This window comes from Ammospiza caudacuta, chromosome 5 (assembly GCF_027887145.1).
Source record: "Ammospiza caudacuta isolate bAmmCau1 chromosome 5, bAmmCau1.pri, whole genome shotgun sequence".
Classification (NCBI taxonomy): domain Eukaryota; kingdom Metazoa; phylum Chordata; class Aves; order Passeriformes; family Passerellidae; genus Ammospiza; species Ammospiza caudacuta.
In genome coordinates, this window is record NC_080597.1 from 27,485,268 (window position 1) to 27,505,987 (window position 20,720).

General features: G+C 48.5%; 1 protein-coding gene across 1 annotated transcript; it reads left to right on the forward strand.

Moving 5' to 3' along the window:
• Positions 1-316: 316 nt before the first annotated feature.
• CYTH4 (cytohesin 4) lies at positions 317-20,701 on the forward strand. The gene is made up of 13 exons (XM_058805060.1): positions 317-397; positions 5,808-5,890; positions 8,200-8,300; positions 8,548-8,614; positions 14,321-14,439; positions 14,816-14,896; positions 15,543-15,655; positions 16,206-16,354; positions 17,318-17,429; positions 17,847-17,923; positions 18,272-18,343; positions 19,185-19,339; positions 19,669-20,701. Exons 1-13 carry the CDS (start codon positions 379-381, stop codon positions 19,739-19,741), a joined length of 1,221 nt encoding a protein of 406 aa, XP_058661043.1. The 5' UTR covers positions 317-378; the 3' UTR covers positions 19,742-20,701.
• Positions 20,702-20,720: the final 19 nt, after the last annotated feature.

Genomic DNA, 20,720 nt, shown 5'->3' on the forward strand with positions numbered 1-20,720 from the left:
AACTTCCTTTTTCCCTCTTTCTCCTCTGAGTACCTCAGGCCAAAGCCTCTCACCGCTCATTTTAATCTCCTCAAACAAAGATTCCCAAAAAGCTGCTGGGATGGAAATGCATTTGGGCATTTGCATTTAAAAGTAGGCAATGAGCCCCTGTTAGCTCATTAAAACATGCACAGAGTTTTCTGCACTGCCACAAGCTTGTGATATATGACAGGGGGGAGGACAAGGAGGGGAAGGAGGAGTCACAGGGAAACCCGCCCCCCCAAAGCTGCTGCGGTAGCGTTTGCTGCCTCCAAGTTGTTTCAGTTCTGTGAAGCATCTGAACAAACCAAATACAAGGAGGAACACCAGTTGTGTTGCAAATATATCGTGCTCTTCAGGATGGACCTTTGTCCTGCTGGTAAGCCTCAACCATTGTGTGTCTTTTTTGGGTAGAGGGCTCTGTGCTCAGTTTGATGGAGAAGAGCACGCCATGAAATCCCAGCAGCCAGAGTGGGTGCTGTGGCTGGAGGAATGACATGCTGGAAGATCCCTGGTGGTACAGTTAAATGCTTATCAGTTTTCAGCATTAGGCATGGGTTTCTTTTTACTTGCTCTCCTTTCCCATCGGGAGAAATTTCCCCACAGGTTTGAATGGCCTTTGTGCTGAGAGTGTTCCTGCTCTGATTCCTTGGGCCAGCGGTGCTGAGCCGAGCTGGGAACTGACTCCTCAGTGTCAGTGGCATATGTGACACCTGGAGTGGTGAGCATTGTAGGCTTTGGCTGCTCTCACTGAACTCTGGCAAGCTCGTCCCTGGTCCCTACAGATGCCAGGAGCTGGCTTGCCTTGGTGGAGCCTCTCGTGCAGTTGGGCATCCAAGTGTAACACCCGTGCAAGGCTTTTGGTGCTGGGGCCTCCCTTGCTTATGGCCATGTTCGAGGTAGACAACTGTGTTGGGGTTCTGGAAGCTCCAGAGGATCTACAGGTGGGCCTGCCTGGTCCTGAAATAATCTCAGTGGGCAGATGTGAGTGAGGGGAAATGAACCACATCTGAGGAACTGAGAGAGATCTTGGGTTTTATTTCCTGCCCTGGCAGGTGGTGGATAAAGTGGTTGGGATTCAGCAAAGAAGGGCATGCCACCAGACTGAACATTTCCAGCTTCTGGCTGAGGAAGCTCTGAGTGTGTCAGAGAGGGAGAGCTGAGTGGGAACAGGCTGAACAAAGGAGGAAAAAGGATCACCTTGTAATATCTCTTCTCATTCTGACTCTGTCCCCTCAGGCTTTTGTGTATAGGATATGGAGAGTGAAAGCAAAAAGCAGTGCCCAGTTTCAACAACTGTTGTGCACTTTTTAGCTCTGAGGTGTGTAGGCAAGGAAAGGGAATGCTCAAGCTGCATACCAACCTTGCTGGCCAGGGAAATTGGTGGTACCTGTAGGAGCTGAGTTCTTGTCAGCATCTGACTGGTACTGAATGTTGGTGAAAATGGGTCTCCTGATCACCCAGCCCTCACAGTCTGAAAGCAACTGTGGGCAAAGGTTCTGCAGGACAAACTGGGCAGGAGGAGGGATAACTGATATTTTGCTATTTATTTTGGGCTGTGCCTTCAACAGAAACTGAGGATCTCCTAACTGAAGGTCTGACACAGTCATTCACTCAAGTTATGTGTTACTGCATTAATTATGTCTTGAAAGTGACAGGTTCAAACAAGTGTACTTTCAAGACAGTATACATACTGCAATAGCACAAGGAGATCCTATTCAGGCACTGTGGGGGTTTGCTCAGTTCTGGGTAGAGGCAGAGCCTGGAGACAGGCAATACCTGGAGAGATGTGCTGGCTCTGACTGATGGTTTTGCTCAATCCCATCCTGTCTTTCCACAGCTGAGTCAGAAAGTGGGTTTGTTTGATGCTGAACTCCCTTGGGACCCAAGGCTGCCACCAGAAACACTTTCCAGTGAGCTTTAGAGTACTGATTGCATTTGGAATTGCTCAGTTGTGGCACGGTTGTCCTGAAGGTCGGAGGTGCACGTACACCTTTCTCTAGGGCCACTCTTACCTGGAGACATGATGGTCCTGCTAAGTGCACATCTGTTTGATGCCTTGGGGAGGCTGCTCTCACTGCAGTATGTGTCCTCTTCCAGCTTCCTTCAGAACGCTCTCAGGACTGTCTGAGTGAGGCCACAGAGCAGGTGTGCCAGGCCCTTGAGCTGGATGTGTGGCACAAAGGAGAGCAGACTGGTGCTGTGGTGTCCTGTGCTGGGATGTGTGGTCAAAAGTCATGGAAAGCTATCCTGAAGGATGGGTGTAAATTGTCACAAGAGATAATGGGGCCGGTAGACAACATAAATTCTTCTTCCCAGCTTTCCCCCCATAGCTGAAATGTGCAAATTAAATCTGTTGGGATTGATATTGAATTTCTTCTCACACGAGCTGGCAGAGAACTGTGGAGTGCTGCAGGAGGGAGATGTACATGGCTGGAGGGACTTGAGGAGTGGAAGGCTTTGTCATCTCTCTGCTACTAGACTGGCACCTATCTGTGGAGGTGGTGGTCTGTACTGGAGATTACACAGCAGCCATATCGAAAAAGAAAAGAAATTTCAGGTGAATTTTTTCTATCAGGGAGCTTCCTTCAAGCAGAAGCTGCCTATTGGGCTGCTCTGCTTTTGTGCTGCCGTGGGTGGAGGTGCCCAAACCCTTTAGCAGTGATACTTTAAGCCCTCCATTGCCTTGCAAATGAGCCTGATGAACCTTTGCTGTCATACCACAAGCGTGTAACACGGGTCTGCAGCGGTGACACAGATACAATCATTCTTCTTAACCTTCCCCTGCTGCTTCTGCAGTTCATCCTTCCAGCCCTCCTGGGTGGTCATTTCCCACTTACCTCTGTGCTTCAAAAGCCATCTGCCTATTCCTATAATTTTCCATGGAACTGAAAGCCACTGAACACCTGGGTGGTTCAGCACAGCCCTTTGCAGTGGGAAATGAAACCAGCAAACACAGAACTCTCTGCTCACCACACAAGTACCCAGATGTTTGGGCAATCTGACCTGTCCTCTGGGCAGGGAGGCTGAAGTCATAAACCACACAACTGGAATTGAAGTTTGTGTCCTGAGTGACAGCACTGGAAATACAACCCTGGTCAGTTTGTAAAGAACTGGCAGGTCTTTCTATGTGGGTCTGCCCTGACAGTGGGGAAACAACCTCAGGAGCAGGTGTAAGACCCACAAATGTGATGCTGATGCACTTCCCTTTCAACATTTGCTCTCTGAAAATAAATTCCAAACAACAACCTAATGTTCTCTCTGGAGAGGATACTAGCCATTTTTTGTGTGTCTGAACTGGAAAACTTTGGTGTTGGTTGGGCTGAGAACATCCTTCTGAAACCTGCGCATGTTTTTGTGGTGTGTTCTTCACCAGGGTGAAATTTCCCCCTGTGCAGAGAACCCTGACCAGGGCTATGCTTCACCTGTGTGCTGACCTAGTCCTAGAGGGAAGTAGAGCTGAGGTGGTACTGAGGACTTCAATAAGGCATGGACCATTTTCTAAGGCAACCAAGGACTTAAGCTGTATAGGAAACCTGACAAAGACCGTCTCTGCAGCTCAGTCTAAATTGCCCTAAAAGTTTGATCCATCCATTTTTTCCAAACTCTGTCACCCTTTCCCACCTTTTTACTCCTTGATTGCTTCCCCTTCTTTGTGACTCCTTCTTTTTCTCCCCTGCCCTCCCCCCACACAGTCCTTCCCACACTTTTCTCATTCTGACAAACTCGGCAGGTGGGAGTTGGGGTTTCCAGATGTTCAGGAGGGAGGGGGCCTGTGTTAATTACAGCCTTGTTGGGGGTCGTGTGGGTGAGATGGCATCCCCTGGGAGCCTCATGACTCTTTGAGATGCTTTAGTAGACACAGAACAACTGAAGCAAAGCAACCAGCCACACCACAGAGTTTGCTGATGGGGTGGGGAAGGCAAGGTTCCTCAGGGCTGTCCTCCTATGGTGCTTTTGTGGAAAGAAACACAGAGCAAAAGGTCTTTGTTGTAATTTGTCAAGGAGTCACGCCAGTGATTCCACAATTACAAGCCCTGAAAGGAATGAGAGAGATACAGCTGGAGAGATGGAGATGCCAGCCTGATCTCCTGCAGACACCACAACTGCAGGATACAGAAATTAAGCTGAACAGCCTGGGCACTGCTCAGAGGCCCAGGGCTGACATTTAAAGGGAAGTCAGCAACCCACCAGACAAGTACCAGAGCTACTGCATGGTTTTGGTTGGTTTTCTTTGTGGTTTCTTCTCATTTCTTTGTTTTTTGTTTGCTAATCTTCCTGCCTGCTTTGGTTTTCCCCTCACCTACAGGTTTGGCTGTTGCAAGCTTTTGGATGCTTTTTTCCTTCCGTCTTGACTGGCTTCATCAATCAGACAGCTTCTTGTTGCTCTTCACAAGGGCTGCTTGCAGGGCTGGGAGGGCACGTGGGTCCTTCCCAGCCTGGATTCGTGCTGGCTCCTTGCCCTGTGCTTTACCCCCACAGACTCAGCAGCCTCTCCCCAGGGAATGCAATGCTTGAAACCATCAGGAAGAGTGGCAGGAAAGAGGCTGAAGCCTAAGAAAAATAACAGGAACATACTTAGCACATGGAAACCCAACCAGCCAGGAGGATAGGGGAGAGATTAGGATTGGGGAAGGCGAGTCTTTCTGAGCTGTTGTGGCCATGACAGGAAAGAAGCATACTAAGATGATTGCTCTTGTCGCTTTTCCTTCTGTCTGTCGTGGCTGCTTCCTTCCCTTTTTTTCTTCCACTCACATTTATAGTAGTTGTTTTGCATGTGAGATCCACACTAAGAGAATTTCCAATGCAACTGGTGCTACTTCCCCTTTTTCTGGGAAGACAGGAGGCCCAGGGGATTTTGTTTTATGAAACAGTGGAGCAGGGCATCCAGTGACTTGACCTGGCTTCCTGGGGACACTTTATCTTGCCGTGTTTAGTGCAGCAAGGACCCTGTCTGCAAGTTCACCAGTGATCTCCAGTGCTCTCAGCCATCTGCAAGCTCTGCTTTTTTCCTGGGGCCTCATCTTCTGCTTTGTCTCCCCTCTAGGGCTACAGCCTTCTCATTCTCCTTGCAGAAGAGGCTGTGGTTCACCTGCATTATATTTAGCAGCAGTACTGTCACCCCATTTTTTAGGTCTTTTGTGAATCATATTGTGGTTGCCTTGGTTTTGCTGCTATTTGTTTGAATTCCTGTACATTACAAGGAAGCCTACTCATATTTCTGCATTTTCTGTTCACAGAACAATTGTTTACAGAACAGCAGCCACTTAAAGACATTCCTTTTTCAGCAAGGCTTTCATCCCCTAGATCCTACTTGGAAAACCTTGATTTTCTCTCTTAAGCCATTCCTGACTCTAGCTATGGCAGATCAACTCACGAAGCCAGTGGTTTCTTGGGAGGTTTGGATGTAGATGAAGTTTTTAGGTCGTGAACTTTCAGTACCTAAAGATGACTGACATAACCACCAGAGAGCATTTTGTGAGACCTCTTCACTGTGCTCAGGGTGAGCAGAATTGGCTGAATAGGCAGTGGGTGCCTGCAGGGTCAGCTGAGAGGGCTGTGCAGAGCCTCTGGCTGCAAGGAGGGGGGTATGGTCTGTGTGCACACTCTGGGCTCAGAACCATTGGCAAGGCAAAGGTGAGGTGCAGTGGTTGCAACAGCAGGGAGCACAGAAATCAGAGTTGCTGTGGAATGACCCTAGGAGAAGGTAAGTGCTGAGAGGTTGGGGCAGCTTTTTCCATGATATGTTGGCCCCAGTAGAGTTTTCACAGGAATCTTTTTTCTTTCAGAATCAAATGGCTTGACTGAGGCTGAAGAGGCTGAAATAGAGACAATCAGGAAGCACAGGCAGGAGCTTTTGGATGACATTGAGGTAAGGACCATCCTGTCCCTTGTGCCTGCCTAGCCTTCTGAAATCTATCTTCACCAAGGACCATCTTTGCATAGCAGTCCAGGCCATGCAGAAGTGCTCTTGCAAAAGAGACATTTTCTCAGTCATGATCCAGCTTCAGTTTTAAACTTCAGGCTGCCCTGGCCTGTTTGCCACCAGGGTACATCCAGCCTGTGGTACTCTCTGCTGCATGAATCATCAGCTGCCCCAGTGGGATGTTTGAGCAACATTGAGCTGGGATTGTAAATGTAGGAATAAAGAAATGTCTTCACTAAGTCATGCTGGCAGGCGTCTGGCTCAGCGTTTATGATTATTTTTAATTACTGATTACCGGCTAAAGGCATATCAGTCCTAGTTACCTGCAGCACCCCCTGTGTTTATCAGACTTTTGTTTGCTTTGTGGACCTCTAGCAAGTCCTCCATGAAGGATCCTGTCTCCAAAGAGGTCTCATGGCAGGACCTTCCACACAAGTGTCTGTGGCTGGGACTTGTTTTCCTTCTTTTTTTTTAGCAGACTCAACCATTTCTCCAGCAGCTCCTAAAATGTCTGGAAGTAACAGATTCAAAATCAGTCACTAAGACTGCATCACAGCCCTGCATGGTGCTGTGCCCTTTCCATTCCATTCTGCCTCCACCATGAAATGTGGTTTCCCATTTGAGAGAGCTTATAGCACTGAATCATTGGACTTGGACTGATTTTTTTTCCACAACATGAAGCTGTCCAGATGCCTAGGGAATAGCTGCAATATTTCCTGGAATGCAGTAAAGGATTAAGCCAAACTATGTGTTACTTCTTAGGCTTCCAGACCTCCTCTCTCTGCTGCAAACCAGAATGGTCTCTCATGCCCCCTCTGCAGAACAGAATGTGAATGTACGTGCCTGGGATTTGCTTGTGTGTGTTTGTTTCTCTTCAGTTTTCACAACAGGCAATGGGCACTATAAGAGCAGGATACTTGAACAGGAATGCTACATTTCTTTTGCCCACTATGGACAGAGAAAGGTTGCTAGACTGCACAAACCCATGCTTTCAAACCCAAAGCCATTAAGCAATGGAATACACAATGGCCAGTGGAACAGAGTGAGTTTGGGTGAAAAGAGTGCCATAGAACAAGAGACATTTTCCCCAGGGGATGTTTTTTTTCACAGTGTATCTATCAGTACCCTTAAGGACAAAGACTTGGGGGCATATCTGGGGCAAGGGGAGGGGGGGAAGAGAAAAGAGGATGGGTCTTGGCTTGCCAGTAACGCTGCAAAAAGCAGTGAATAAAATAAAATTGATAATAATTTGAAAGTAATGAGCTGAGATCACGGTTCTGTTACATTTGTGCAACACCTAAAACTTAGTAAGGAACACTCACAGCTCTGGGGACCAATGAAGCACAACAGAAGGTGGCCAGAGCAAAACTGAAACCCAGAAGTTCTTTTAATTTATGGAATATTGCAGAAATTCAGTTTCTCTATCTGATTATGTGCTCCATCCACATCCTCATTCCTTGATGAGAAAGGTTCTTTTATGACAGATCCTTTCTTCCCTTGCCTGTTCTGGTTGGTGTGGGGAAGAATTTGGGTGATTCCTAGAAGAGAGCTGTGGTGCACTTTGGCTTTGAGGTAGAACATAACTGCAGGATGGAAACGAGCTATAGACACTTTCATTTCCATGGTAACACAGAATATCCAGTTAAGGCAGCCATGGTCTGTCATGGGCCTAAAGGAAAGTAAATTCCACAATTGATTTTTTAAAATCTGGCAGTAATTACTTTACTCCTTCTCTCTTTTTTCTCCACTGAACAGAGTTGTCTGTTCAATGGTATTTAAATGACAGGCACATTAAAAATTCTGTGTTTCGCAATACAGCCACTTTAGGTTCATATTGATCTCACAGTTACCAGTTCCACTTCTCCTTTCCTAGATGTGTAGCAAGGCTATGCAAAATAAAAGCTCAAAAGGAATGGGCAGAATGGAAGGATTCTTGCATCTGACATTGTTTGAGGAACTGGAATTGACAGTGGGGCAAGTTCCCTGACACCTGCCACTTTGATTAAGCTTGATTTTTCCAGTCTTGATTGGCAATAGGCATGAGAACATCCTTCTGTCTCTCTTTCCATCTGGAATCCAGCAGGGTCATTCCAGAGCAGTGCCCATTTCATAGGCATCCTTGGCTGGTCATGACCGCCTGACCTGTCCTTTTCCTGTGACCGAGGGAAGAAGTTAGACATGCTCTCATGCTTCCTTAGGCTGTGTCTGCTGTGTTCCCCTCCATTGCCTTCATCTTCCTGATATTGCTTTTGCAGAAGCTGAAGGAGCAGATTGCTGAGGTTATTGCAGAAATTGAGCGTTTCCAACGTGAAGAGGAGAAGCAAGTGGCAGACAGTAATCCTGAAGAGCAGATCAGGTAAGTGGAATGAGTATTCCTTTGCTTACAAAGTCTCTCTTTATAAGTTGAAAAAACAAAAACACTCATGGGGTTTGGTTCTCAACAATGTCAGGGAAATGGGCAGGGAAATGAGGCCCTTCTCTTCTCAGATTTCTCATTATTCCTGGATAGTCAGACAACTGTCCATGTGATATCTCACCTTGTGAGTGAAATCACATGGTCCTTTATTCTAAGTTTGACTTTTCCTTCTTTTTTGTGTTTACAGCAAGCAGTCAGAGAGGGATAAAATTCTGTCCCTGGGCCGGAAGAAATTTAACATGGATCCTGAAAAGGTAGGATTTGTTCATTTCACCTCTGAGGGTAAAGCTGGGAGGAAGAGCCTCTGCTGGCTCCTGTTCCAGTTGCAGCCACTGATGTCCAAGGAGCTGTGGCAGGGGACTGTGGGGATGGGTTCCCACCTCACTGAGGCTCCTGTTGGGAGCAGCCTCCACCCTGCCCCTGACTGAGGTCTTCTGATATAATCAAGCTCTGTTGCCTCCCCCACCATGGGCTTAGAGGCCACACCATGCAATTCAGCCCAAACCTAAGAGAAGTAAAGGGAGGATGCTGCGACACTGCCAGCATGCCATGAGAGCTGGACTTCCTTCAGCACAGCCCTTCTGACTGTCAGAGGCTAGGAGCTTGCTATAATGTGACAAAGGAGGATGAACTAAGAAGGTGAGAAGTTTTGAGAGTGTGTCAGGTTCCTTGGCTCATTCAGAACAGGAGAGGAGAGAATGCCTCTGTCATTTTGGAAACAGTTTTGCTTGAATTGTGGAGTTAACATAGCTTTTCCACTTTCTGGAGCTCTGACCACTGATATCAAGGCTCCATAGCCTTCAGCCTTCTGCAGAAAACTCTAAAACTATCATGATTAAGTAGAGAAGATATAAGAAAGTACCCTCTTCCTTCCTTCTCATTAGTGGAGCATATTTTGAGCTCTTCGAGAAAACCACAAGCTGTGATCAAACGATGGGTGATCATTAGCTCACCACCGCAGCCAACATCTTGGGTGGCTGCTGCTCTGTGTGACAGTTCTTCATGCCTCCTCTGTGCCCTGCTGAGAGCGCCAAGGTGCCTTTCTCAGTGTGCACAGCCCAGCTGGAGTGCTTGCCAGTCCCCTGGATGTCCCTCTGCCAGTGGAGTTGTCTCAGAGCAGCGATGTCCGCACTTAGAGCCTGTGTGAGAGTTGGTTTTATTTTGCCTTTCTGCCTGACCTTGGTTTGCAGCCCCTAAGGCATCTCTCTCTGTCATGCTGTGCAGGAGTGTCCAAACTAACTCTAACCCCAAATCAGTTTAGCTTTATGAGTTCAGTGCCAATCAGACTTGTCAAAATGTTACATGCTCTGTGTCTATATAATGCAGATCCCTGATTATTGCCTCCCTCTTGCTACATGCCATAGAGTGGGAGGTGCTGCAATGCAAGGAAATTTCTTTGCCCCTCCTTTCTAAGGTTACACTCCATCCATGCAATGCTGATACTTAAAAATTAGTTCCTCTCTCCAAGATCCCATGGAAAGTTCCTGAGGCTGGAGGAGGTAAGCATTAGGAATCCAGTTGATAAACAGCTTTGGGGAGAAACATTTTCTTCTGGAAAATGGGGCCCCATCATCACTGTCACCGCCATCTTTTCATAAAAATCCTTTCTTTAGGATTTTCCCTTCTGGGAAGCTGAGGCTCCAGAAAAAGAATGTAAACAATGGTTATCTGCTGCTGTGGAATGCAACAGGTGCACCTGTGATTGGCCCATGTTGGATGTGAATAGTTAATGGCCAATCAAGGACCGAGCTCTCTCTGGGACAGAGTCAGAGAGAACTCCTTTGTGATTCATTCTTTTCTATTCTTAGCTTAGCTAGCTTTCTGAGAACTTTTCCTTCTATTTCTTTTTAGTATAGTCATAATGTAATATATATCATAAAATAATAAATCAAGCCTTCTGAACATGAGGTCAACATTCTCACCTCTCTCTCACCCTGAAGACCCTTGTGACCACTGTCACAATTGGTGAACCCCGAGTGAATGAGGAGGACAAAACCATCAATTGGTGACCCCTCGTCTGAAGAGCAAATTACTTGGAGAGACCCCCAGAGGAGCAAGTGCTGCACTGGGTAAACCCTGAATGTGTGGCATTGATGGTTGCTTCACAAGTGACCACAGAAGTCGATTCTAGCCAGGAGCTGAAGAACTGAAGATCCTGATTTGGACAGAGTTCACAGGCTGACCACAAAGAGAACCTTCTGAAAAGCCTCCAGGAAGATGTTTGGAAAGCGCACCAGCACCATGGAGCTGGCCAGAGCCTGCTAGACTCTTTCAAAAGGTAAAGGTGTTGGCTTTTCCCTTCCTGAAAATGCGGCCCTTCATAGTTTGTGGCTGCTGATTTGGAGGACTTCCCCCATAGAGGAGGAGGTTCCTTTCTCCCCTTCAGAGGAGAATCTTATTGCCCTCTGGCAAAAATGGGATGAAGAGGACGGAATTCTCCTGTTGGAGACAGATTTCTATGAGTTTTTTCGATGGGCAAAGCTCTTTGGGTTTTTCACGGATGTGCTGTACGCACTCGATGTGTTCGTATGGGAGTACATGGACTCCATTTTCCAATTTGTTTTGGACCGTGGGTTTGGATACCTCCAGATTTATCCAGCATTTAGAATGCTCTTTCCAGTTTTGAAACAGAGAGCAGCTGTTTTACCCTGGATTGCTAACTGCAACGGGCTCGCCCCATTTCCCCTGTCTCCAGCAGGAGAAGACCCTTTGCGTGGGGACGATCTGCTGCTTCCCAGCCCCACTGCATCCCGGTGGGCGGGGGGGGGAGTTTTGCCGGGAGCCGAAGTTTTTTTTACTGCGTCTCCGGGGAGTGAAGAGTGCGCGGCGCCACCCCGGCCGGCGCCGCGAGCACCGCCCCGGCCTGCGCCGCAAGTACCGCCCTGGCCAGCGCCGCGAGCACCGCCCGGACCCGCCCCACAGCCGCCTCCCTGGGCGGTCCTGCCCGCGCCTTCACCGGCTTCCCCGCCTGCTCCTGAGAGCTCAGAAACACCGCTCCCTGCAGCTGCGTCGCTGTTGCTGGGCCATGGAGATCCGGAGCCATTTCCGCCGCTTCCCGTGGCTGCGCCGCTGTTGCTAGGCGACGACGACGCGGCTGCCGCTTCCGGCTCAGCGGGGGATGCATTCTCTCCGGCCTCGCCGCCTCCGCCAGCCCCCTCTCCGGCCTCGCCGCCTCCAGAGCGGATCCCGGAGCCGGCAGAAGACGCTGCCGACCCCGTGTCGTGCCCGCCAGCCTCTCCCGCAGAGGCAGAGCAGCCTGCGGTCCCGCCGCTCCCAGCAGCAGCTGCCGTGGCGGGTCCTGCACCCAGCGCGATTTACCCCCCGAGTTTTTCGGGTTGTCCCGGGGCTGCCCCTGCGGGGGGACCTGGGGCAGGGGAAGAGGGCATTGGTCTCTCCTTCCGTGGAAGAGGCATGGCCCGACAGCTGGGGGCTGGGGCAGCCCGTCTGCCGACATTCAAAATCAGCATTCTCGGCGGATTGGGAGGTGGTTGGTCAGTTGCTTTCCCTTAGGGGGTGCAAATCTCTCTGCCGCCCCTCATGCACCCCAGCGGCGAGGGGCAGGTGGGTCCCGAGAGTTCTGCTTTGGTCCCCAGCCCAGAGGGGGTAGGGGCGGGGGGCTGTGAGGCAGATGGGAGACACACCTGTTGCATTTGCATTGCAGAGGCAGAGGGCACAGTAGGAAGCGATCATGGCTTGTTTGCTGTGGGGAACGAACATTCCTAGACCCGAGATAAGGGTTCTTGGGGCTTCTTCTATTCCCCTGCTGCTGGCATGCGTCAGTGATTTTGGGGAAAAGAAGCGTCTCACCACGCGTTCTGCCATTGTACTGGCAGCAGAGTGCAGGCCTGTGGCAAGACAGAGCCTGCCTCAGGGGCTGGGCCTGGGCTGTTGGGCTCGGGTCCCTGGACCAGGGCCACCTCCCAGCCTCCTGATGGATTTGGGGGTTTTGCTTCCCCCTTCCGGTCCTGGCCCGCCTTTTTGTGGCCAGATCTGGGGTTCCTGATCTGTTCATGGGCCAGGGCCCCCCAGGGCCTTTCTCTGGCTCTGCTCTGCTGCTGCTACTTTTAACGATTAAAAAAAAAAAAAAAAAAGAGTTGAAATAGCTGGCAGTAGCTCTGAAGCATTGAAGGGCCAAAAATTAGCTTCAGCCCAAAGTTGTTCAATAAAGGGCTGTGGCAAGAAATTCCAGAAGTTGTCTCAAATTGTTTGAAATTCTTTGTGACTGTCAATGGACTTTTGATAATTATTGATGGACTTTTCTGCAGCAAGCCTGCTTCAGGACCAAAAAGGAGTTTCAGAGATGGCAAAGAGGAACATCTTCAGTCCATGGACTTTTTCTGAAACTCAGCTGCTTGAACTTGAACTTTCTTTACATTGTTTTTACATTTTCTTATATTGTAAGATTGATTTGGTGATTTGATAGAATTGTATGTTCTACAGGTGAAGAAATTCCCTGTTCATTCCACACCAGCACTTGATTGAGATTTGGATTGGCAACAGATAACCTGTCAAGTGTTTGTTCTTTCCTCTGTATATGCAGAGGAAAGAGAAAATTACAAACGTTTTTCTTTTTAATTTAATAAAATTAAAAGGGTGAAATGTCACCAACATATTTTCATAAAAATCATTTCTTTAGGATTTTCCCTTCTGGGAAGCTGAGGCTCCAGAAAAAGAATGTAAACAATGGTTATCTGCTGCTGTGGAATGCAACAGCATTCCTGTGATTGGCCCATGTTGGATGTGTATAGTTAATGGCCAATCAAGGACCAAACTCTCTCTGGGACAGAGTCGGAGAGAGCTCCTTTGTGATTCATTCTTTTCTATTCTTAGCTTAGCTAGCCTTCTGAGAACTTTTCCTTCTATTTCTTTTTAGTATAGTCATAATGTAATATATATCATAAAATAATAAATCAAGCCTTCTGAACATGAGGTCAACATTCTCGTCTCTCTCTCACCCTGAAGACCCTTGTGACAACTGTGACACATCACACCTGCAATGCTTTTCAAAATTAAATTGATCTTACTGAAAATCTGTCTAGGGAAAAAGAAAGGAAAATAGAGTGGAAAAATCTCACAAAAATTTTGATTTCTTTGTTTAAAACTGCTTTTTCTTTGGGGCCTTTTAAAATAGTTACATATATATTGCAAAAGAAAGTGAAATGATTCTCTTGAAGTAGAACATGTTGATGGATCTAAAACAATTTTCATTCTTTTATTGTATATTGCAAGGAGAATTGCAGTGTGGTCTGGAGAACTGCAACATTGTGAGATATTGTCAAGAATCTTTTGAAAAAAGCCTCAGCTTTTTCTCTGCCTTAAAAAGTCATGAAATTCTCTCTAAAATAGGATATTGACTCTTTGTACAACCCAACTCACAACCTCTATATTCCTTAAAAAGCATATTCCATCCTTATTGTCTAGGAGGGATGGAGCTGAAAAGATTGCAGACTTCTCTGTTCTGTGGCATAGAAGAAAAATCTAGGAAAAAATTGTCTCAAGTTGTTTCAAGCCCATATTTTTGTCTGAGTACATTTTTTTTTATTATGCCTTCTTTAAAATAAACAATTTTTCTTTTAAGTTAATTTAGGGGGGAAAAGACATTTAGGAACAGAACAGGAAGACATTTTGATTGAAAACATTAAAATTTATTGTTTTGACTTTTCCTTTTTGGACTTTAAATCTACATTGCCCTATTTTGTTTGAGTTTCCATCCCAGTGAAACATTTAGCCAAATCTAGGGATGAAATGAAAATGAGACTGACAACCCATAGTGGACGAAGAGGGGTTGAATGAAGATGAGAACGTGGCTGTGGTCTCCCATGAAGGGAGTGGGGAGTACACTAAGAGAAGAGAGGAGCAAGTACACTAAAGCTAAGGAAGGCTGATATCAGTGTTGGGATCCTGTTTTCTCAATAGATCATAGAGCTGCTTTACTTCCCAGTCTTGCTTCTCCTTCCCAGGGGATCCAGTACCTGATAGAGCACCAGGTGTTGTCTTCAGACCTTCAGGAGATTGCCAGATTCCTCCACAAGGGTGAAGGCCTGAACAAGACAGCCATTGGCGATTACCTGGGTGGGAGGTGAGCAACCCAGGAGGAGGAGACCCCTTGGAGTCCCTGTCCTGCCCGGCGCCTCTGAGCTACAATTTTGGATGACCTGTGGCAGACCTCATCCAGGGGCCAAGACTGAGCATATCTCCAACCACAGTGGGCTGGGTGGGCAGGACACCCCTGGGAGGGCCTTTGGAATGTGACTAAGGCTGGCTGTATGGGCTGCCTTTTCTCCTGCCTGTAATGGGATCAGTCATCCCAGAATGGAGTGTGCACCTTGACTTCTTCTTGGTCAGAGGGGAAGTGAGACTGGGATGGAGCCAGGTGCGTGTTGTCACACCAAGGGACATCCAGGCAGAGCAGGCTCAAAGCTCTCTTCTGACCTTTTCCCTCTCTGCTCTCCCAGGGACCCCACAAACATTCAGATCCTGCAGGCCTTTGTGGCATGTCACCAATTTGCCAACCTCAACCTGGTGCAGGCACTGAGGTGAGTGAGCGTGCAGGGGACAGTGCTGGAACCTGCTCAGCCACTGGCCCTCACCACACAGGAAGGTCAGGAAGCCCTCTTGGGCTGAAGTGGGAGCTTCCCAAGGCCCTGCTGTGTGTGTTGGCTCCAGGTCTGTTACTCTGTGAGGCATCAGCAGTTTCTCAGGGGGGTGGGAAGCACTTTGATTGCCCCTTGATTTGGTTGCCCATGTGCAGAAGAGTGGGTTACTGTGGTTTCAGTGTCTGGGGGATGAAAAAGGTTGATTTGGCAGCAGGAAACGTCTGTCCTCAGTGCCCATTACATCAATAACAAAGTGACTCTGCTTTAGGGCACTTGTTTTATTGAGACTGCCTCCTGGCAAGACTCTTTCTCCTGAGGCCTCTGCTGCCTTGCAGGGCTCTCATTAGGGGAGCAGAGCCGTGATTTCTGGGAGCCTTAGTTCTCCTTCCTGCATTCAGGGTGTTGGAGGGTGATGTATCCAGAAAATTTCCAGAGAGGAGCAGAGCTCCTGCTCCATGGCCTGTGTTGTCTCCCCACTGTGATGGGGTCACTTCTCTTATGCTTGTGGTGTGGCACGGGTTGAGGGGAGGCACCCCTGTCCCTTGGACCCCATCTGACTGGTGCTGTGACACTCTGCTCCCAACAGACAGTTCCTCTGGAGCTTCCGGCTGCCTGGGGAGGCGCAGAAGATTGACAGGATGATGGAGGCCTTTGCCAACTGGTACTGCAAGTGCAACCCAGGAGTGTTCCAGTCCACAGGTAGTTAAGGGAGGAAGGCCTGTACAGCTGAGCTAGGCTGTTTGCCAGGGAGAGGAGCCTTCCCTTTCCATTCACAAAGGACAGGCAGCATCACTAGGAGGTGTTTCCCCTTAAGCTAAAGGAGGCAGCCCATTTCTTGTGAAGATTTTCAATAAACTGAGCATCTTCAGGCCTCCTTTTGCTACTGTGCTCCAGGCCCTCCTGATGGGCACCAGACTGGAGAAGGGCTCCCAGCCTCACATGAGGTGTTACCTCATCCCAGCAGGGATAGCACGGACAGATGTAGGTCTGCAGAACCTTTCCTGCTGGCAGAGCTGTTATTAGACTGCATCTGCCCAACATGCCCCATTATCCTAAGGGCATGGAATGACCTCCCTGATAGGAAATCAACTGTGTCCCTCTTTCTCCTAGCAGAGGGAACCCTTCTTCTCCTACAAATGAGAGGATGACTCTCTTCTTCAAGTGACTAAAATCCAAGCCACCTGTGGTGTGGATTGTTCTGCCCTCTAAGACAAGTGCCACCCATGCTGATTTTCTTTCTCATTGCTAGATACCTGTTATGTACTCTCCTTCTCTATCATCATGCTTAACACCAGCCTGCACAACCCCAATGTGAAAGACAAACCCCACTTTGAAAGGTTTGTGTCCATCAACAGAGGCATTGACAATGGAGGGGACCTGCCAGAAGAGCTTCTAAAGGTAAGAGGAATTCCCATTCTCTCATCCCCTGGGTGCACTGAGAAGCAAAGGTGCAGAGACAGGAAATGCACCCATTAGCAAAGCTACAGCTGGCATTTTCCTGAAGGCTCAGCAGGCATGGAACCTGCCCTGTGAGGCAAGGTAGAGGTGGGCAGCCTGCTTAGGTGTATCTGCCTTCACCCAAGGAGCCTGGCCCAAAAAACTTCTGTCTTGTGTCAAAGGGGCTGCCTGCATCCCACACCTGGGCTTTGCTGAGCAGCATCCCCTCAGGGTAGAGGCTTTAGATCTTTTTCCAGAGTGTTATTTCTTTCAGGCAATTTAGGGAAGGTGCAAGACCCTGTAGTCTCTTTTTTCCCCCTTGGCTTGGGATTTGTGTAGTAAATGATGGCAGATGTAATGATGTGAACAACATTTCAGCATCCTTTGAGAGCAGTAACCTGCCTCCCTGTCACTGCTGTATGAATGTCACCCTTTGTGCCCCGCAGTGCCAAAGCTTTGGCTCTGTGAAATGTGCCTCCTTGTGGCCATGGAGGTCTACGTGCTGCTCTCCCTGCCGCATTTGACACCACCAGCCCAGGTTCTAAATGGGGCTGCACCTCTGCTGTGCTGAGTCCCATCCTAGTGCCTTAATAGTACCCACAGTAGCACTTGTGACATGCTGGGTTTGCTCACTGCAGCCTGTCTTGCTATGGGAGCACCATTTCATGGCTGTGGTTTTCCAAACTGAGACTATTTTTATGGCACAAGATGCAGAAAAGAGCTGGTGATCCCCCTGGAGACCCTGTGAGGTGCAGACTGGGGACTGTTTTACCCCCAGTGCTCATCATGTGCTCTCCTGCCCTTCACCCAGCTTGCCTTGTAAAAACAGAGTGGTGGATAGATGGACCTAGGATAGTTGTGTACAAGCTTTATCTGAAATCAACCTTTCTCTCTCTGTCCTTCCCCACCAATGCTCTGGGGCAGAATCTGTTTGAGAGCATAAAGAACGAGCCGTTCTCCATACCAGAGGATGATGGCAACGACCTCACCCACACTTTCTTCAACCCTAACCGTGAAGGCTGGCTGGTGAAACTAGGTAAGGGAGGGGCTCCCCTAGCTCCTCTGGCTCCCCGTTTGCCTGCCTCCCACCACAAATCTGCCCCAGGAACCTACCGTCATCTCTGCTGTCCTTTGCTCCCGTCTGCTGTGGCAGGCTGAGGCTGACACCTGCTGTTGAAACCAGCTGCCTGCTCCCTCGTCCCAGCTCCTGCAGGCTCTGTCTGCTCAAAAAGGGACTCAAAAACATAGCCCTCCCCATTCCCAGACCCAGCAGAGCAAAACTGGCTCTGTGTGTGAGTGTCTATCACACAGCATCACGTCAGTGGTGCCATGCTGTCTCCTTGGGGCTCAGCCACAGGGAGAGCTGGGAGGGTGTGACTGTGTGCATGTCAGGAGCTTGGGGGAAGGACAGAAAAATGTGTGACTAATGGCTCCTGAACCTCACTGCCTTTAGGAGGACGTGTGAAGACCTGGAAACGCCGCTGGTTCATTCTGACTGATAACTGCCTGTATTACTTTGAATATACCACGGTAAGGGCTTAACTCATGGCTGGGTGGTTATGAGCCTCTGAGGGGCCAGGGAGGAGCAGAGGCTAATCTCCCCCTTTTACCCTGTGCTCCCAGACTGATCTCACGCCTCCACTCTCTCCTGTGCTGTTTCCTCACCTCCCATGGGGAGGAGGAGAGAGGCTGGACACTGTGGCTGTGGTCTCCTCTTGACTAAACTCCCCATTGTGTCAATGGAAGGGGTCTCCTGCGGCAGTATTCTGCCCTTGTCACCTCCACTAAGGCCCGCACAGGGGAAATCAGAGAGGTTCTGAACAGTGGCATAAATTTGGGGAGTATGTTGGGTGTTAATTCATGTTTCCTTGCCTTCAGGACAAAGAGCCTCGGGGCATCATCCCCTTGGAGAATCTATCAGTCCGGAAGGTGGATGATCCTAAAAAGCCAGTAAGTGTCCATTGGCTGGCACTCTGCCAACACAGGCTATCAGATGGTTGGGGGAAGAGAAGAGGCACAAAGATGACTCCTACCCTACACAAATTGCTCGTGTTCTACTTGCTTCTCAGAGGGAAGGTGCCGTTGCAAACTGCCTTGTTTGCCCCATCTAGACACGGCTGTGTTTTTAATTTATGTTTTTGGTGTAAGTAGAGAGCTGTCCTTTGGCTGACTGTATTGTATGTTTTCATGTGTGTATGTGTGTGTAGGGGGGCAGAGATGAATGCACACAGCTGACTCCCTACTTATTTTGCACCAGGAGACGTGGGTTTAATTTCTCTCCTCGGGATTCTCCATAATGAGTTACAGCACATGTAGACCAAACAGAACTGTTGGTGTTAGGGAACTTGCCCAGGAAGTGACTCATTTCTTCTGTGTGTCTTTTGTGGATACCCACTTTTCAATGTGTCATGGCTCTGGGAAAAGTGCCTTCTATCTGTGTGGTGGCAGGCAGAAAAGAGGATGCTGCATCTACTTAAGAGGGGGAAGGATTTTCATTAGTGGAGTGGAGTGACAGATCCTAGAAGGTGTGTTTTGATAAGTGTTGATGCTCCATCTCTCCATAAAGCCTGGTTTTAATGTCCAGTTGCTCAGAGGAGGGGTGTGCCTACCTAAGAAGGAAGGTCATCTAACTCATAGGGAAATTTTTGGAGTGAGGGAAGATAGGGTCATTTGCATTTTGGAGACTCCTGTCTGTTGAAAGCTCTCTTGGCCTGTTACCCATGGTTGAAGGCAGCAGCCTTCTTTGTCCCCTGTCTAATCCTACTGCTCCACTTTGTTTCCTTTTGAACAGAACTGCTTTGAACTCTTCATTCCCAACTGCAAAGGGCAGAAGATCAAAGCCTGCAAAACAGATGGGGATAGGAAGGTGGTTGAAGGCAAGCATCAGTCCTACAAGATCTCAGCAGCCACTCCAGCAGAGCGTGATGAGTGGATTGAGGCAATACGGTGAGGAGAGCGTGAGGCTTGAGTTGCCTTTTTTCAGCCCTGGGATCAAGTGGCCACAAAGTTTATTTGGTTATCTTTTATGAGAGCTTTAAAAGGGGGGTGGGAAGAAATGTTTGCAGTATAACAACTATGGTATTCCTTGACTTTAAAGAGTTTTGAAGTCCCTTCTGGAGAATCTCTAGCCACAGCTAAATTCTCTGCTGTAAGTCTGCAGATCTCCAGTCCTACATTTTGATAAGTGATGTCTCTGTGCAAGTTCAGTTAGTTTGTCTGTGCTGCTCTCCATCATTAAATCTTTTACTTTTGCTCCCATTTCTTCTAATTTCCAGGACCAACATCACACAGCATCCTTTCTATGATCTGGTCTCTGCCCGTAAGAAAAAGATTGCCAGCAAAAACTGAACCATGACCTGGTCACGGCATCAGAAAGGTGGAGGTTATTGGACAGCTTCCCTCTCACACTGGGCTCTTCCAGTGAGGAAATTTGGGAGCTTTGGTTCCATCTGCCTCCCACCTGGCAGGCAGATGACTGACAGGACAGCTTGCCCTCTGCCTCTTCCCCTTCCAAACTGAAGGCAGAGGCGCAGGGTGCGATCCACTGAGGACTCAGAACTGTGGGCAGGGAGTTGCCCATGTCCAAACATAAAGGCTCAACAGCAATTGGCCTTTGGGCTCTCCCATGTAGGCCCAGACATGTGGGACAGGATCTGAGAGGAAAAAGGAATGTCTGCACAGTGTCTCCAGCCCCTCCTGTTGTCACACCAGGCCAGGGTATTTTTCTGTGAGGGACCATGTGGATTCTCTTGGAGCTGAGCATCTCCCAGTCAGTTGCAGAGCAGAAAGGCCCCAATGGTTTCTCTTCCATGAACAGATGTGTAGTGGTTGTGGGGTGGAGGCCACCAATATTTAGAAACTTGCTGTGAAACCAGAGGTCAAAGTAAGATCAGAAGCCCTCAGTCCAGAAGAAATCCCTCTCTCCCTTCCTACATCCTGTAGTGAGGGCTGTAATCCTGGGAAGTCCCCGCTCGGTAACTGTGCCATAAATGTTAAAAAGTTAGAGATAATTGAATCCCTATCCAACATAAGGGCTAACTGAGCAGAGAGATGCTGTGGGACCAGGAAAGCAGCTCTGGGTGTTTTGTTTTTCTTTTTTGAGACTCAGGGATCACCACAGATTTCCTTAGGGAAGAAATCCAAACTCTAGCTCTCCTCCTGGCTGATGGCTCCCTGACAAAGGTTGGTTCCTTGAGGCCTGGGTTTTGTATCTGAAAGTTTTGCAGTCAGATGGCATGAAAAAATGGAGGTACATACACCTACCTCCCCACCAGCACACACACAGAGGCATTCATTCCCATCTTCATACAATGGTATCATCTGGAGC

Bases quoted from the DNA above. Each gene is read 5' to 3' on its own strand.
- CYTH4 (XM_058805060.1), top strand. The intron at 14,897-15,542 runs GTGAGTGAGCGT...TGCTCCCAACAG, and splicing joins AACCTGGTGCAGGCACTGAG to ACAGTTCCTCTGGAGCTTCC. The intron at 19,340-19,668 runs GTGAGGAGAGCG...TCTAATTTCCAG, and splicing joins GAGTGGATTGAGGCAATACG to GACCAACATCACACAGCATC.